The 19082-nt window shown below is 39.2% G+C and overlaps 1 protein-coding gene across 1 annotated transcript in view; it reads left to right on the top strand.

Annotated features, from left to right (window-relative positions):
* The window catches only part of CIITA (class II major histocompatibility complex transactivator), a 28351-nt gene that overhangs the window by 6067 nt on the left and 3202 nt on the right, over window positions 1-19082 (top strand). Inside the window, exons 3-20 of the mRNA XM_033517998.1 lie at window positions 25-166; window positions 1770-1883; window positions 2303-2362; window positions 3679-3762; window positions 4341-4403; window positions 6592-6741; window positions 7917-8057; window positions 8192-8248; window positions 10214-10279; window positions 10727-12434; window positions 12549-12719; window positions 13607-13678; window positions 14986-15066; window positions 16092-16184; window positions 16515-16598; window positions 17326-17409; window positions 17902-17985; window positions 18646-18738. Of these exons, the coding sequence (XP_033373889.1) occupies window positions 25-166; window positions 1770-1883; window positions 2303-2362; window positions 3679-3762; window positions 4341-4403; window positions 6592-6741; window positions 7917-8057; window positions 8192-8248; window positions 10214-10279; window positions 10727-12434; window positions 12549-12719; window positions 13607-13678; window positions 14986-15066; window positions 16092-16184; window positions 16515-16598; window positions 17326-17409; window positions 17902-17985; window positions 18646-18718 (3327 nt within the window). The 3' untranslated portion in view covers window positions 18719-18738. The remainder of the gene's footprint in view (window positions 1-24; window positions 167-1769; window positions 1884-2302; window positions 2363-3678; window positions 3763-4340; window positions 4404-6591; window positions 6742-7916; window positions 8058-8191; window positions 8249-10213; window positions 10280-10726; window positions 12435-12548; window positions 12720-13606; window positions 13679-14985; window positions 15067-16091; window positions 16185-16514; window positions 16599-17325; window positions 17410-17901; window positions 17986-18645; window positions 18739-19082) is intronic.

The raw sequence follows: 19082 nt of genomic DNA on the forward strand, positions 1-19082 counted from the left end.
AACTGCTGTGCAATTTGATTTCAGACAAGGAGACAAACCATGGATTCAGTATTTGTACCTGAAAATGGATATCTTGATTTACTGCACAGTGATATTGATCCATTGCATCTGTGTACTTTCTTTGATCCTAAGTTACCTGGAGATGAAGAAGGTGACTTCTCTACAGGTTAGTAAAACACTAAAAAAAGTACTCAACTGGTTTATTCCTCATGGTATAAGTTATTGCCGTCTCCTCTCAGCTACAAAGCCACCTCATGGCAGTTCAGCATGGTGACTGAATTAAAGTTTACAAGCACTCGGTGTTAGGATGTAATTTTTTCCAGAAACAGTCATGTTTTTAAATTGTACGTACTTATAGCATCCTGGTCAGTGAGTCGTAACAAAACACACAGTACTGTCACTCATAAGGGCATGACTGTTTTTCATTTGGATATCATTCCTGTAATTAGTTTATTTGCAAATGTTCCTGTCATAATCTGGCCAAGTGTAATTGTCAACAGCTCTGCAGATTGAAGCCAAAAGTTTTGTAAAACAGAAACTTTTAGATGAGTTTGTGATGAAGACAGTCCACAAGCAAACAGCATTACGTTGCCTTCTGAGATCCTAAAGCATCAAAACAATGGAGTTGCATTACCAGATGCTGTTTTTCATCTTTTTGGGACACAGTGATTTTATAATTCCATTATTATAATTCCATTACAAATGAGAAAGCAGAAGGGCAATAGTATAAAGTTGATAATTTCTTGCACTTCAGTTCCTACAGGTAATCAGATCAGGTGGTTTCCCCTAATCTCAAACTTTGTGCTCCTGGCATTGTGTGGAAGTTGTGGACTGATCTTCCCTCCCTCCCCAGAGTGTTCTATTATACAAGTATTAAATTGTATCTGTGGTATCCAGTGTTAGCTGAGCTTATTTTAAACAAATGAGCTGGACCATGGATTGAGAATGGCAATGAGAGGAGAAGAGCTGATGTATGCCAGATATAAAGTCTCACAGTTCTGTGCCAAATAGGTGGAAAATGTTACCAAATTGGAGCATTGTGGCTTTCATGAGTGCCCATGCCAGTAGGCAAATCAGTGGAGAACTGAGCACCAGAATCTGGAATCATCTTTGTGATTGATCATTTCCCAGGCTGGGCTTCTGACTGTTAAAAACAGCTGCAGGAGTGTTTCTTACCCCATGGCCTCACTTGCTCAGTGATGAAAAGTAGGATGAATTAGGGGTCTAGCACTGACTCATGCTATCGCAGATGTTTCACCAACTGGAATACTTTTGAGCATTAGCAATGACTGAGATGATGTAGGTAAATCAAACATCATCAGGACATGGCACCAGTTTCTGGAAGCTGGGCATCTCTGCTGTGAAGGTGTTAGCAAGGTTCCTGGCCAGCTGGCAATTTGCAGTGCAATTCAGGGATTAGCATGGACACAGCATTGTTCTGAACAGGGCACCTGGGTGATACCACCATATCCTGAAGGACAAGAAGGTTTAATAGGCTGTATGAGTCTGGGCTTGAATGGATTCAGGAAGTATTTTATTTACTAGGAGAGATGAGGTCTCAGAGTTTAGCAAAAGAAAAGTGCTGATTTCCAGGTGACCATAAATTACTGAAAGTTCAGTTCTGTTCCTTCTCAGCCAACACACAATGAAAAACCAAAGCCTTCCGTTGAAGTAGCAAATCCGCCTGTTCTGCATGTCCTGCTGTCTGGCATTTTTACTGCTTGGTTATGCCATTCATTAAGCCAGTACATATTCCTTACTAACTCTAGATCTTGAAGTTGATGCCAGCAACTATGAACAGTTAAATAATGTGGATTTCCCATATGAAAATGGAGATGGCTTCTACCCCTGTTCCAACACCATGGATGCTTATGCTAAAATCGGTATGAAAGCAGTTTTTGTTTTTTAAATCATTATTTTACAATCATTTGCTATAGCTATTTCTTATAAATTTTATTCTCAATCTGAAGCCATGGCATTTACTCAAGCAGCCTTTCCCTCATGTGTGGTAGATCTGAGATAGAGTACCTGAACCTGTGCACTGTGGGGAAACCAATTAACAGTAGCTTGTGGTTGTTGGGAGAAAATCTCTCTATTAATGTCTCCTTCTGCTTAAAACTTCCTTTCACAACTTCTCTTTTCATATGATCTTTATTTCCTGAACAACAAGTTACAAGAAAAACTTAATTTAACTCTTTTACTTACACTGCAGAGTTCTGTTAATGAGGATAAGTTTACAAGAGTTTTGCTGTGGCATTTACTGTGTCATTATTGTGGTTTTTTTTTCCCCCTTTGTTGCTAGCTGAATTAGTAGAATATGTGCTCAAGGATCAGCAGGAGAAGCAGGTCGAAGATATTTTTGGTAAGATTGATACAGCAAAGACTAATTTTCTCCATGTCAGTGTTCTGTCTAACATGTGCTTCATTCCCCCAGTTTGAACACTAGTAAAGTTTTTATACCTCTGGTATCTTCTTCTTTCCCCTGGTTACAGTGTTGCAGGATTTTCTTGGAAAACTTGAGGAATTTGTGCATTTTTGCAGGCCTTTCTCAAAGGTGTCAGTTTTGTCTCTGACCAAGCTGCTAAACATGTCACCATGGCCATAGAATATGAACAGCTTCACTGTCCAGTGCATTAATAGCCTCAAGTAGCACCACATTTACTCTGAGCACATCAGGGATGATGCACATAAGTCCCCAGAGCACTTTGCATGTGTATAAATACAGTTCACACACACTGATTTCTGTCCAGGAAGCACAGAGCTGCCTGAGGAAGCATGTCAAGTTTTACTTCTCACCCTGATTAATGCAGCAATGCACATATATATTATATATACAGTAAATCGTTCCTTCATCCATCCTTGACTGGAGATGTTTCTTGGCTTGTGGTACCAAATCACTGTTCTGGTAGCAGCATAAATACTGCTATTTACCATTCCAGAACAGATATATCAATAGGTGACTGTTGAGAAATCCATAGAGCCAGAAGGTTCAGAGAATATCTGTATATCCTATTTTATGTTTGAGAAAAATAATTTGGACTAATTTACCAAAGGTCAGTCTTTCCCTAGAATAATTCTGGCTGTGGGAAGCTCACATGGCTTTTCAAATGATTTATGCTGATCCTTGGTGTGTTTAGCATTTGGGGGGTTTTGCATCTAATGGCAATATTTTTATTGGTTTTAGAAAAAAACTGGATACAATATTAGTACTTAAGTATTTTCCAGTAAAAGTATGATGTGGATAACTTCACAGTTCTTATAACGCAGAATATGAAATCTTTTTAGAACCCTTTATTCTGTCTTTTAAAGGATCTAAACACCTTAGAACATAAATTGAGAAGTACTGAGATCACACTGTGACACAGCTGTGATGTTTTATCATTCGCTCATCATTAGAGCATTGAGAAGTACTTATGTTTTATTAGCCACTGCCAATAGATTAATAGTTTGCAGTTCAGAAATTAACACAGGGTGACAAAGTCTGCATTCAGAGCTCTGTGGGCTTTCTAAATCATATGGATCTGGATACATCTTGAATTGCATTATTTGGTTTTTATCTTTTATTTTGAGCATATTTCATCTTTGCTCTCTGTTGGTGTGTTTTTCTTGCTTTTACTCCTCTCTGTAATTTTTTTAGAAGAAAAAAGTTTGACATTGGACCATATTTCATATTTTTAGCAGGGAACCTTATTTTGGATGACATTGCTGCTGAAAACACTGAGAAATTTCCTGACATAAGGATGCAGACATGTCTTAAACGAAGTAAGTGTAAAACAGTGAGAATATGGAAGGCTTTGTGCCTGAGTTCTAAACTTGCATTACAGCCCCTTGGCTTTAGCTCAGCCCCAATGCTCTTGTCATGCAGTTCTTCAGTGAAACCAGACGTGCTTCCTCTGCCTTTGTTCATGCTTGTGGGCCGGAACTGAAAGAAGCTCTTCCAAGCATAGAATTTACAGTTCGCAGAATTTGTTGTCCTGTAACACAACATTCAACATGCTGCATTTCTTTGCATTTTTGTCATCCTCATGGCAATGCTGACTTTGTTTTCAGTGTATCTGTAGCTTAGTAATGCTGGCTGAACAATTGCCTCTTTAATAGTGAGAACAACATCAAAAATCTTTGGCACAGAAATCTGCAGACTAATTATAACTTCACAGTCAGAGCAAAATAACATGAGGCTTTTCATATTCATTTTTATACATTGGACTTGTACTGTTCTGAAATAGCTGAATTGAAACTGGTAACAGCCCCTTCTACTTTAAAAAGTTAAAATAAGTTTCATGGGGTAAATTTAAAATAACCAAAATTTTGCCACTTATTATGACCTTGCTTTCTTTCAGCTTTCTTAGGCTCTGCAGCAGAGGGTTACTGTGATGTTTCAGAACCCAAATATAAAAAAATTGGTAAGTCATTGACTGAATAAGAAAAAGTTATTGAATAATATTGAGTCATATTACCTGTCAGGTCATAGCTCTGCATATCCTGGGTTTTATCCTCTTTGTTCCAAGTGTGACAACTTCCAAAAGTCCAGTGAAACATCCTAGTGAAAATAATAATTGTGACGAGATGATTTCTTGGCTCAGTCCATGCTATAAAGTCCTTTAAACCAAAGAAAGAAGAGGAGAAAGGGAAATTTCCAGGTTTTGCACATTGTTCAAACATCTACAAGACAACACCTGGGGCCAGCAGGCAGGCTGGAACTCGTACCCTAGGTGGAAACTGGTGCTAATGTTCTTACCCAACTGTAGCCTAAAGAGGTATCTCAGGCAGAGCTAAATCAGCAAAATATTCTTCCAAAATTCAGGTGAGAGCAACCAGTTTTGACTATTTTATATTGCGTTTTAAATGGACATCTGACTCATTGTGTCAGCACACCTCACAAGCCTCCTAAGGGGATTCTGACTGTACCAACCCCTAGGGACCATGTACATGTCAGGGGGCAGCCAAACCAGTGTGTGACCTAGAGATCCAGCCAGACTGCTGGGATCTGGGACTGCACCTCAGCACAGTCCAGGCAAGGAGCTGGCACAGACTGCATGAAAGTCAGAGACAACACACGTGTGTACCATGACTGTCATCCAAGCTGTTTTTCCAGTGTTCTTGTGGAGTTCTGAGGGAGTGGGGAGGGAGAACTGAGTAGAACTATCTGTTAAAAAACATTTGCTAGCTCTGGGAAGGTTATCAGAGTTTCTACTGAACTGGTACCTGCTGATTGTAGTTATTTCGACACAGGTGAAGCAGTTAGTACCCATTAAAGGTGAATTACTTTCTTTTTGCTTAAGTTCCTTTATAGATTTGGCACTTTTAAAAGTCTGTGTTTATGCCACACTAACAATAATAGTTTTCCATAGGAAATGGCACATCAGTTCCAAACGTCTCACCCTACAGAAACTGCATTCCAGATGAAAGGATCATCACAGAACTAAGAGGTGCTTTGTGAAGCTGCACCTATCCTTTTACTGGAAGTCCTCAGAGTATTATCAGTTTCTCTACTGTTCTTGATGCAATGAAGGTTCTGAGAAAAGAACATATACATAAGACAGTATAAGTATTGTGTAAAAAAATCTAATTGACGAAAAGATGAGCTATTTGACAAAATCAGGGGTTTATTTAACCTGTCACAGGTGTCACAGTATGATCCTGCAAAGGCAAACGCATCAGTTCTTCAGAAATGCAAGACTACCTACAGTAAAGAGAATAATGTGTGCTGAAGTTCAAAGCAGTAAGCCAAGAATGAGATTCTTTCAAAAGATTTGAATGAAATAGTGGCACAAACACCAGACAGATTTGTAGCTCCTGATAAAAACATCAGACCACAGAAAGTGATGAAATACAGCCTTACTTGTTGCAGCTACACAGAATAGGGAAGGAAAAAGCAAAACCAGCTCTGAGAATAGGGGTGTTGTAAAACCAGTGAAACTAACAGACTAACTCAAATAAGCAAGTGTTGTCTTGATTGTAGGAATCTTTTTATAAGCAGATGAAATTGTACAATGCACAAGCCCCTTTCCCCATTTGTTCTATTCTTGGAGGAAGAAAATGTGCTGCAGAGGAGATGCATTTTTAAAAGTTCTTGTGTTTGTGACTGTTCTGTGGGAGGCACTTAACACACTGTTTGTCCTTACAAGCACTATAGGGTCTGAGTAGGGAGTCAAGGTCCCCAGGTTATTGCTTGTGGGCCCCTTTGCTCTTCTGCAATATTGAGACAACAAACTATGCTTGGAAAATCGGTAGAGCCAATGTAAGACATTGTTATGTCTTATCTGCCAGTCATCTATATGTAGGGTTATGTACATCTACATGCATCTGGAAATAAGATGGGCCAGGAAAGATGAAGAAAAAGCAAATTTAAAGAGTAAACTACTGAGAAGAAAAAGTGATCTACTACAGAATTTAATAAATACATTTAAGATTTTGAAAGCTAAATTGTTTTTAGAATGCTATTGTGAATTGTTCTTGCTTATGGAAAATCCACACACAGCTGATCAGAATCAAGTGGTTTATCATATCTACTGAGACCTCCTCTTTGGTTCCTGTAACTTCTGCCAATGAGGTAACTTTCTCCTTTTGTTTTCCTATTTTATTTTAAAGCAGAAGCCCCTGCAGTGTCTGCAGGGAATGGCAGTTTCTTTGCTATGCCTCTCAACAGCCACCCAGTGAGCTGCACTTCCTTAATTAACCAGCACATGTCCTTTTCTGCTCCTGCTGCCCATGGGCTGGAAAGAAACCTCGTAATTCCTGGTATGTAGTACAGCTGTAGGTGTGCACCTGTACACAGACTGATTTACATATGGGGAAAACTCTTATAAATCTTGTCATTGACTATGAGAAATGGCAATAAAATGGCAGGTATGAGACAAAAGCTGTCTCAGTCAAGCCTTTAAAAGTGTGTCACTCACTAAAAGAATGAAAAATATTCAATTGAAATTAAAAGGGCATTGCTCCTAATTGAGTAGAATGAATCTTTTATTTAATTGGTGCAGGTTATAAGAGAACAGTTATTTACTGTATACTAATCTAAGTAATTAATTACTTGTCTTAAGAATAGAAAGTCACAAAATTTTCATAATTAAACTTTAATTTAGTTCCAATTTCTTTTTCACCCAGAGGTTTGTAAAGGACCAAGGGATAATTACATTTGCAACGCTAGAGTAAAATCTAGGCTGTGATTTGATCATGAAAACTGAGCAGTAATCCCACTGATGGGCTGTGTAGGCACCTAGCCTGGGCCATGCTGGGTAGCAGAGGTGCTCATGGTACACTGAGAAGACCTAATGACAGAGACCCAGTTCAACACCTTTTGTTTTTAAGTCTGTGCTGGAAAGGAACCAAAACCAGTGTGTAAGCTGGAGGTCTTGAAGTACCTGATGCAAACTGAAGCAAAATGCAATAGCAGAAGAAATTCTGTCCCACCTACAGAAACTCAGAGCTATGGCTGATTAAATTGCAAGCACTGAACCAACAAAAAACTTTCCCAGCGTGGGTTGAGAGGGAGGATGCTTATACAACCTGCATGATATGCAGTTATGTGGGAAGGATGTAATGCAAGGAAGGAAATTTTAATGTGGATACATACTATTTACAAATTTTCTCTTCTCTGGATCTCTGGCTGTACATTTACAGTTTTGCCTCAAGTGCTTTTCCTTATAATAGTAGAATTTCTCTTTAAACTGTTGAAAACAGTGGCTGGTAGAAGCTGGGTAATCCCATGTATTTCATGCTCATCATATTTTGTAAGAGTTCTTTTTTTAATGAGTTCAATGGGCCTCGTGTGATCCTGTGAATTCTCCACAGAGAGGATTTGCCTAGAAGCTGCCAGAAAGGATGAGCTGATAGAAAGCTTTTTCTCTCTCATAAAGCTTTAGAAAGCAGAACATTTTAAAAACAAAAGAGTAATTATTCTGCACTCATTTCAGGATTGTCAGAACCTTTGACCTCAGAGTGTCTACCAGCCAGTGTGAAGGAGTACCAAGAGAATCAAAACTTGGCAAGTCCTCCTCAGCAGATATTTAACTTTGTTCTTGAAAATAGCACATCTGATGTTATAGTATATCCAGGTAAGAGCAATAATTTTTTATCCACTTAAAGAGGCATAAAGTGCTAAAAAAAATATGCTGCCAACAGCAGCATTGATTAAATTCAGTTACTGATAGTTAAGATATGCTGAAAACTATGCTTTGTTTCTTGCTAGTGCTGGCATCTTCTATGGAAACATTCATGTCTCCAAGTTTTCCAGTTAATTTATGTGGTAAGTAGAAAAATGGGGTTTATGTATGTACAGCACTTTGAACTGGGAGAGAAACCACAGTGCATCTACTCAAAGCCAATTCTCTCCTCCAGGCTTTACTCCCACTGACCTTAAAAAAACAAAAATGGATGGTATCTCCTTCTTTGTATTGATCACTGGCTGCTTAGTCTGAGCCAGAATGTACAGATAAGAGTGGTAGAGCTTCAGGTTCATCAGCCAATCCCCTGTCTTTACTATGACATCCAGTTTCTGGAATAAGTCAGGTTTAGCTAAAACAATGCAAAGCCAAGGGTGCTGGAGCACCTTCAGAAAGTGGGAGATGATCTGATGCTGACTTGGCCTGAGCATCTTAAATGTTCAGTGCTGGCACCCAGACTGCAGCCATCTCCGGTGGAAGCCCCAAAACCAATATGATGATGACTTAGTTGACTAAGCAATACTGAAACCTAATGCCACAGAAAGGCTTATAAAGAAATCAGAGCCTTGGTCAGGATTTAACAGACCCAATTCAGGTAACAAACTTTCTTGGGACACTTTTCTTCCAGCCATCAGTTGTTGGAAGAGCTTGGTATCAGTGTTGATTCTGGTCCCTGTGCCCAGTGCAGGAGTTTGTTGCCCTCTGGTGGCTTCCACTGCCCCAAAGCAAAAGTGTAACACGGAGATTAAAAGGCAAATATCCCTAGGTGTGGGGAGGTCTTTGTAAATTGTATTTACTGTTTATGTGAATAAACAGTGCTAATAATTCCAACTGATTTAATTCAGCACAACAAACGTATGCCATAAGCCTCAGAATTCCAGATGCAGCAGCAGACTAATTAGCACGTAAGATGCCAAGCCAGTTTATTTTCCTTTTTCAAAAGTTCTTCACTCCTGCCTGCTTTGACCAGTTTCCCATCTAAATGTCTCATTAGATATTTTTTTCCTGTACTTCCATTCTGTTTTCTTAGTTAATAAGACAAAAAGTAAATCAAAACCAGACACTTGCTTGCCCAACCCTTCTTTTTTTAATACCTTTCTTACTGGAAACCTGTGGTGCTTCCCTTTTAGAAGCAAATCTGAACTCAAACCATTCTGAAGGTTGCTGGCATGTTGGGTAGGAATTAATTTCCAGACCTCTGAAACTCTTTTACACCACATTCTACATCAAGATCATCAAGATGATATTATGGTATGAAACACATTTGTACATATTTAGGGAGATGAATCTGTTTTGGTTTGGGTAATTTTTTGTACATCTCTGCTGCATGTGGTTATGAGACTCTGAGGCTGAGTTTGCTACAGTCTCTGTCAATTTAAATTCAGTGTTGCATCTGCAAACCTCTTCCTATCAAAAATTTTGTCAAAACTGATACTCTGCAATTGCCAATCTGTAGAAAACTTGTTCTGTCTGAAAAATTCACAATTCCTTTTTGTAAAGGAGACACTGTTCACCTGACCCAACTGCAGAAGTCTGCAGTAGTTTGAAAGCAAACAGGTGAAAAGAAAAAAATTTGGACAGCAACAGGATTTTGTCAGGGAGAGTAATGGGTAAATACTGTTACCAAGAGTCACTTCTCTGTGACTTTCATCCTTAGTGCTTGGTTACAAGGTGTAGAATAACAAAAGGAAGCTATTGCTTTTGAAGACATAAAGAAGCACTATGTGTGAACATGAATTTATGCAAAACACTGACATTTGAAAAGAACAGTGGATGTCACCTGGTGATGGTAGATGTGCTTCCTGCAGCTGTCAGAACAGCTGTGGTCTTATTTAATGCCATTCTGCCTCCAGCAGTGCACATCAGCAGAATTATACTTGTGGCAGAATTTCACTCATTTTCCTTGTAAAATTAGCAAAATATCTCCTACTCTGTATATATGCTACAATGAACTTGGAAATTTGCATTAATCTTATTGTTAAAATTAGAAAAGCTGAATCAGTGATTATCTAGGTGTCTTTGTCAAGTATATAGTTTTGTTTCTCCAGATTTAGAGACATTTCAAGAAGTTCAAGATTCCATAATTCCTTCTGAAGAACCTTTCAAAAGACCAGGTGAGTTTAGAACTCTTGAACTTAAACCTTCTAGTATTTTTTGGAAAAATATTTTGTGTTTCTTTCCATACAGAAAAGCTCCTTGTAGGAATCATTCAACAATTTGTGAAGCTGTTCTGAGGGTCTGAGCACAATTCCTTGTTTCAAGATATTAGATTTGGCTTCCTGTAGAAATGTAGCTGTAGTACCTACTTAGCAGCTCAGTGTGCTTCATTGGTTTTATCATCTGTACAGAGAGCTCCAAAATGATTCTGTTCATAGATCTGAAAGTGTCTGTTGTGCCTGCACTTCTCAGCTGCAGCTGCAGGGGGTAAATCCAGCCCTATGGGCTCTATGGGAATGCCTGTACTTTTACCATACTACAGATAGGCACTTAAGTCATCATGAAATGATTGTGTAGTTTGTGGACTGGTTCCTTCAGTCTGTGTGTGCTCTTCATTTCTTTAGAGCAAGTGGAAACTTTCTGTTCGTCACTTAAAGATTATTTCCGAGACACGTGCAAATCTGTGACCATGGAGCGGGAAGTAAACCTGGATCACCTGTTCATTGATGGGACACTTGTTCAAACTCAAACTGAAACAAAGACTGGAAAGAACAGTGCAAAAGCAATGGAAAAGGAGCTGGTAACCTGCAGCCTGCAAGAGAAGGAAAAGACAACCATTGATAGAAGCCAGATATTTCAAATCCCACAACGTAAAGACTTAGAGACTAAAGTGATTGTGGTGCTGGGTAAAGCAGGAATGGGCAAAAGCATTCTGGTTCAGAAGATCTGCCAGGACTGGTCCAGTGGAGAGTTTTCTCAGTTTGAATTTGTATTTTGGTTTGACTGCAAACAAATAAGCTTGCCTGAGAAACAATACAGCCTGAAAGAACTGCTGCTTGAATTTTTTGTAAAACCTCAAGAGGGAAGCAAAGAGATCTTTGAATATATATTGCAAAATCCTGCTAAAGTCCTTCTGATTTTTGATGGGTTTAAAGGATTGCATGATCATGAGAATTTTCCTCGTTGCTCAGCCAGCCAGCCTGAAAAGGATTTGTGCAGTATAAAGGAGCTGCTTTCAGGACTCATCCAAAAGAAGTTACTCAATGGTTGTACTTTATTATTTACAGCAAGACCAAAAGACAAACTGTACCAGTATGCATCCAAAGTGGATAAGACTATTGAAATAGTAGGATTTTCTTCTCAGCAGAGAGAATTGTACATAACCAAATATTTTGAAGAATCACCCTACTGTGATAGTGCACTGAAATTAATCAAAGAGCATGAGTACTTGTTCAGTCATTGTTACAGCCCTGTTATGTGTAGATTTGTTTGTTTTCTCTGTGAGGCAGTGCTTGAAATGGGGGAGAAAAGTCTTCCTTCAACTCTTACTGAAGTCTTCCTAAAATTTTTTAAGCAGAAGATAATGCTTATGCAAACAGATGTTACAACCACACAAAATCAAGAGAGTCTTGCTACCCTAGCCCGTATAGCCTGGTGTCTTGGAGAAAAGCACCAAAGTGCCATGAAAAGTGATCTTCTTCCTTCTAAGGAAGTTAAAGAGTTTGCTCTGAAGTATGGGTTTGTCCTGCCATTTGCATTTCCCAGACATTCAGATAGTGAAGAAGAGGAATTTGGGAGCACATTCTCTGATTTTGTCATTCAGAATTTCTTGTGTGCACTCCACCTTTTGTTAGCAGAAGAACTCAAGGATAAAAATCTAACAAAGTACCTGTCTTTTCTATCCAAGAAGAAAAAACCTTATAACTGGTTAGATTTGATGCCTCGATTTTTGGTTGGTTTGATGTTTCTCCAGGATGACCTCTATTTGTGCTCTCTTTCAAATGTGGATGCAAAACAATCAACCAAGAAACAGAAGACACTCTTGAAATACATTAGAAGGCTGCAGATTAATACTCTCTGTCCAGAGAGGTTGCTGGAGCTTTTTTGTTGTGTTTATGAAACACAGAACAATTACCTTCTGCAGCATATGGCCTTAAGACTCGAACCAGACTTGTCTTTTCTGGGCATAGTTCTTACACCACCTGATGTCCATGTACTGCTTTCTATTTTGAAAAGGTCAAGAAAAGAGTTTTCCTTGGATTTGCGAAACAGCAGCATTGACATGCAAGGGCTGCAAGCCTTGGTCAGCCTAAGGAATGTGACATCATTCAGGTTGGTCACTCTGTACCCCACAGCATCATCCATAGCACTGTGTACACACAGTGACACTTTCATGCAACAACAGCAGTCACATCTGTTGGTTATGTTTGTTTTGTCACTTCACAGGGCTTCCCTCAGTGACACAGTCAGGCTCTGGAAATCTTTAGAACAGACAAAAGAATATGAACTGCTGAAAGCATCCACAGAAAAATTTGTTCTTGATCCCTTTAAGGCAAAGACAATGAAGGACATCAGTGACCTCTCTGACCTTGTAGAGATGCAGAAGATGATGAATTGGTAGGATGATTTATGATCAAAACTCCTCTTACACAAGCAATTAATGAAAACAGGGCTCCACCACCAGTGCTGGACAATGGGGTTGTCTGTTTGTCCAGAGGAGAAGTAACTAAGACAGGGCAAGCTCCTGGGTCATCTCAGGGGGTTCTCCTGCCCCCTGTGAGGTGGCTGTCATGGCAGGGAGGAGCAATGATGCAGCACTCTGCAGAGCAGTCATCAAAACTGCCAATGACAGAGCCAGCTGGCATTTCTCTTTAATCTCTGAGTATGCCATCTTCCAGTAATTCTGTTACATAACTTGGGCTGATTCTTTCCCCCTGTAGCACCTGGGCATAAATGAAAACCTGTTTTGCACTGATCCCAAATGGCCTGAGTCAGTCCTTTAGCCCAGGAAGTACAAGCTTGTGTTACGTGCTCTAGAAATCCCGTGCTCCATCCCTGCTGATGATGTAGCTAAGGGATTGGTTGCAATTAAAAACATGCAGAAATAAAGTGTTGTTGTTGTTGTTGTTGTTGTTGTTGTTGTTGTTGTTGTTGTTGTTGTTGTTGTTGTTGTTTTAACAAAAAACAATTTAACATGGGTGGAGTATTTTGATTAAAATATAGACAAAATGGTTTAATGTTTGACAGAAAATAGTTGATTCAGAAAAACGTATTTTTAAGTTTTATTGGAAAAAGAGCAAACAACTGCACTATGAAAGGCAATTATTGGATTGAAATTACTCAATTGAAGAAAGGTTAGAGCAGAAGTTACTCTGAATTTTCCTGGTTCCTCAGTTAGTGCACCAGTTTATTTTCTGTAAGAGTTTGCTAACAAATTATTTTTAAAGCACTATTTTGGCTGCTAAAATATTTATCATATTCTGGTTCTACTGTGATTTATTTAGTGTTCAAGAAGCATCTGGTTGCACCAGCTATGAGATTCCTGCCATTAGAAACCTCAGAAAACTCGAATTTGCGTAAGTGCTAAAGTTCTACTGATTGAGATGGTCGTGTTTAAGAAGGAGTAGTTGTGGGTGTTGGCTACAGTCATTGCACTGATCTATAGTCAGCTTAAAGCATTAAGTAAACTCCATTTATTGCTATCTTGCTTTTCTCTGAACTAGATTAATTAATTTATGGCCAAAACTCAAAAAAACATCATTTCTGGCTCCTGTAGCAATACAGATCAACAGGGCTCTACCAATTTTGTTTGGTTTTAGTGCAAGTTATCTCCTGACCACCAGGTAGTTATCTTGCACCACAGGGCATAAAATATTTTGACTGTGATCCAGTTACCTGGGAAATATTTTTTTCTCCAGAAATGCTGGACTTTTCTATCTGAGTCTTTTGATGCAATTTTCTACCCTATCAGACCTAAGGCCATGAGAGGATCACATCAGAGAATGCCTCCCAAATAAATTATTTAGCATCCTTTTTTCTGGAAAAAGGGAGGTTGACTTGGTATCGTCACTTTAAAAGTGAGATTTTAGTAACACTTCATTTCTTTCCCCCAAACTGTAAGCAGCCTCCAAGGCTATTCTATTGCTCAAAATATCCTGCCATAGAATGTGAATTAGTTTGGGCAGAAACCGCAGCAGTACCATGGAGAATTCTCATCAGGTCTTCACCTGTTTCCTGATCTGTGGATCTAACCCAACCTAGGACAGCTATGCTTGGCCTCCCTTCTGGTTTTATGCTGCTTTCTCTTCTAATTTCCATTTCCAATTTCCCTTTATTTAAATTTTTGTTTAAAATTCTTATTCTTTTAAATAACTGAACTTGTTCCAATACCAAAGATATTCCAAATAAGATATGAGAGACAATTGCTTGGAGCATGAATATCAAAGTGCCATTTATGCTTTAAGCTGCAGCAAAATGTGATTTTAAGTTAGACTGAATTGTTATTAGTTGAGGAGAAAAATAACTTTGTTTTCATTTCATTTGTACTGAGATAGATATATATTTCATCTCAAGGTTATACTTAAAGTGAAAAACCTGAAAAAGAGAACAGAAATACAAGAAACTAAAACAAGTGAGATAAGTCTAAAAGTGGCAAATGTCCCACTGTTCTGTGCATGCTCTGATCTGCCTGACCTCTGTCTTGTTGGTCCTCATTTGGAGGCTTCACAGCAGAATTCTGTGGCACAGGTGGTAGGGAATAGCTGCTTCTGAGGAGGGTAAACTAGCTTGCATTGGCAGCTGCAGGGAAAGAACTAAAAAAGTCATTAATTTTGCTGCTTGTGAGCATGTGAAAAACTTGCTGCATGTCTGTATTTTCTTCCAGGCTGGGTCCAGCATGTGGCCTCCAAGGATTGCTAAAACTAGTGAAAATACTTTCAGCATTTCCATCACTTCAGCATTTAGAGTGAGTTCTGCTAAAGATTAACTTTGCTAACATTTCTCCTCAGCACCCCTTAATGATGGGGGAGCTCTTGGACCCAAGAAACATTTCATTTGCCAACAAGACTCCTTATTTGATGACCACACTGAACAGCAGAAATATTCCCAAACTATACCAGTAGCCTAAAAGCTCCCCATTCTCCGTCAAGACACCTGGTGGTGGTTTGTTCAGAGCCCCTCAGTCCATTCCTGGGGTGTCCCAGGGTGGGAAAAGGTTCAGTACAGAGCCCCTGAGTGTCCCCCCTTCTGCCCCAGCACTAACCAACTGCTTACAGTCACTTCTGTCTTCACTGGATCTCCAGAACAGCCATGACAAACCAACTCTCTCTTAGTTTTAAGCTACTTTACACTAGAAACAAGTGTAGGAGCAGTAGCCAGTGTTGTTCCATAGCACCTGTGGGAAGGTTACTGGGTTTTGAGAGGGCCTTTGGCCTTATGCAGCCCACTGACCATTTATCTGTATTGGAGCTGGCCTTTTCATGATATTTCAGGAAAACAATAAAAATTTAAAATTGAAATTTGTCCAATATATTCCAGGATTCTCTGTCAGATTAGAAGGGGATCCAGTATCTGAAACTGTGACTAGGTATGAGGAAAACTTCATCTTTAATTCTCCCTCTCTGGAGAAGGAGCTCTTTAGGCAAGGATTTACAGACTGTGCTGGATTTTGTCAATTCTGTATTTTTGTGTGCACAGGAAATGTCATTTCAGCTTAGCTGGAACACAACTATTTCATAACCATTTTAATAAGCTTGCATATCAAAGGAAATGGGTCAAGACATTCAACTAGTAAAAAAAACCTTGTAGGCTGTAAATTTGGGCAGCAGAATGCTGCTTATTAGAGAAGCTGTAATTTGGGTGATGCTTGATGCTGATTGAGGCTACTGCACAGAAGAAGCTTTTCAAGATAGATAGAGTGGTCTCTGAGGTGAATAAACCACAAAAATGTAGATTAAAAGGGAAGCTAATTCTCTCTTTGTTGTCACACAGCCTTGATGCTCTGAGTGAAAATGGCATAGGAGATGAAGGAGCAAAGAGTCTATCTGAAGTCTTTCCAACCCTGACATCATTGGAAACATTAAAGTAAGTGCAAGGTTAACAATTCAGGGAAATTTTGAGAAGAAATAGGTTAAACCTAGAGGCATAAGGGACAGTGTGTTAAAAACCATGAGCATATGATTCCCATGGACATGAAAGGCCAATGAGCCTATGGAGATATTTAATCAGTTCATTCATTATAGATTAATCCTTCCTTATTTCCCTTCAAGGGCTCTGTTTAGACTTTTTCTCTGCATTTGGTCTAAACAGACTGTCCAGATTACATTTTTTTAAAAATTGAAAATTAATTTCCCCCACGTTGTAATATATTAGAATAAATGTGCTCAACTAACAAAGTGATCTCACTTACTGTAGTTTATCACAGAATAAAATAACAGATCTGGGTGCAGAGAACCTCGCTACAGCTCTCCCTTCCTTGTCTTCCTTAAAAACACTAAGGTGAGTAGCTGTATCCTGTTGAGTTGTTTTGAAAACATACTTTGCTGTCTCTGTTAGAAGCTACTGAACAGGGAACAAAGAGGCAAGACTGTGACTTCATTCTTGCATAAAGTCTTCAGAAAGAAGAGGAGAAAAAGTATGACAGACATACAGAAGGATATCTTGGGAATATATCAAGGACTGGACTGATGTTTAAAGCCAGTCCATGATACCCACTTAGGAATCACACCCTGCACAGATGAGCACCCAGAACCAACATCTGCTGCAAACTCAAAGCACGTGTTTGCTGACGTAGGGACAATGGTCCATCCCACTGCACTGGGATATCTGGCACAGGCCTGAGTAAAGCAGGGAATGCAAGAAACCCTGCTGTGAAATTCTGCAGTAGTTTGGTGATGTGGAGTTCTTTTGAACGCTACACCCCAAATCTTTGAGCTTCATTTTTTAGAAGATTTTTAATTTGAACTAATGTAGACAGAAATGTTCTTGTTATCCATAGAATAACAGAATCTAGAGCTATTTTTGCAGTACTTGTGCTAGGTGAAGAAGGATGTGGCCATTTGCCTTACTTGATACAGGAAATATGAATGTGTATTTTAAACTTTAAATGAAAATAAGGATAGATTGAAAGTTAATGTGTACTAACCATATTTGAAAACCCTTGATCTAATACCTGTTTACATTATCCATCATTCAATTGTGACTATTCTGGTTTGGTTTTCTGCAGCTTGTACAATAATAACATTTGTGATTTTGGAGCAGAAAATCTGGCAAAGGCTCTTCCTGCAATGACATCTTTAAGAGTGCTAGAGTGAGTATGAAACCTTTTGAGATGGCCCAGGAAAGTTTACTTCCTTGAAGACTGAAAATACGAATGTTCTATGATTGATTTTAGAGGCGACAGAAACTTAGGAAGAATATTTCGGGAAAATTTCACAGGGAAAATGTGCTTCTGCAGAGTGCAGATAGTCAGTGACTAGAAAGGATTAAGGAATAGTTCACCATAAACCCAAAAACATTGGTCTTAAAGCAAGAGAACAGGCTCAAGGGGATCTGGAGAATGACTTCAGGAACATAGAAAAAGGAATCCCTCAGATGAATTAATATAATGAAGCTCCCATTCAACCTTTTGAGTATGTTATTACAGGTTTTTTGAATCAACAATCTATTTTGGGGTTTTTCCTTTTTAATTTTTTACCCCATCTGTAGATTAACGTATACATTAAACAGTATTTTTGATTTTGAATGAAAAGTTTGATTACACCATTTGATTTGGATTAACAAAGTTGTTTTTATTCCTCAGTGTTCAGTATAACAAAATAACTGGTGTTGGAGCCCAGCAGCTGACGGACAGCCTACGAAAATGTCCCCATATAAAGAACTTGGTGTGAGTCTCTTGACAGTCTGTTTGCTGTATCTTCATCCTGTAAAACTGGGTTAGAGATCATGCTAAAACTGCCTTCTGTATTTGTCAGATTTATAAGAGGCATAAAAGAAGATAACACCAAAATACAAAAGCAGAGATGTTAAAAAATGTTGTCTCTGGTTTCAGCTGCATTAGTTCCCAGTGGTCCCAGGCAATCAAGTTTGTCTTGCCTTAAACAGTTTCCACTGAGCCTCCCTTTGTTAATTTTCTACCCTCCCAGAGAACCAGACCCACTCTGTGCTGCACCACTTGTGTTTGAGGGATAAACAATGAGCAGCCATCATTAGAGGTTAAATATCCTGAAGCTACCAGTACACATTCAGAGGAAGGGAGTTTGACAGAAACTTAGAGAACAGTTACAGAGACAGGAGTGCAGTTGTGTCCTGTAACCAGAGTCAACACGGCTATGGAGTACTGAACTGCTTTTTCTAAATCAAAATGCATTTTCCTTTGCTCCATAGCTTATATATTTTCATAGCATGATAGTCAAAGGGAAGGACAACTTAAAAAACAAACAGGAACAACCAAAAAAAAGCCAAAAACAGATCAAACATGCTAAAAGAAAGTGAAGCAAATCACACTTCTTAAAAATCTCTTTCCTTTCTGAATTTGCCCTTACAGGATGTGGAATCCCACCATTCCCTATGGAGTTCTTGAACACCTTCACCAGCTGGACTCCAGGATCAGTGTGTAGATTCAGAGGATTCCAAAGAGGTAACACAAACCTTGACTCTTTCAGACAGCTAGGTTTGTTTCTGTGGGTGCTGTTGATTCCAGGCTCACTGGCAGCAGGCACAGTAACAGCATGCACATGTTCATGGGCAAGTTTGGAGACGGCGCCCTAGAGTGGCACACATCAATGTCACATCAGGCCCCCTTTCCCTGCCCTCACCTTGCATCCACCACCTCCCTGGCACCTGCACTAACTGACTGCAAGTGCTTTATTAAGAAAAATGGACTTCTAGAACTCCCAGTCCAGCCCAGTTCTGTGACTGGTAGCTGCCCTGCTTACCTTCTGTTTTCTGTTGTGGAAAATCTAAAGGTCTCTGTACTTCTCA

This window comes from Parus major, chromosome 14, assembly GCF_001522545.3.
Source record: "Parus major isolate Abel chromosome 14, Parus_major1.1, whole genome shotgun sequence".
NCBI lineage: Eukaryota > Metazoa > Chordata > Aves > Passeriformes > Paridae > Parus > Parus major.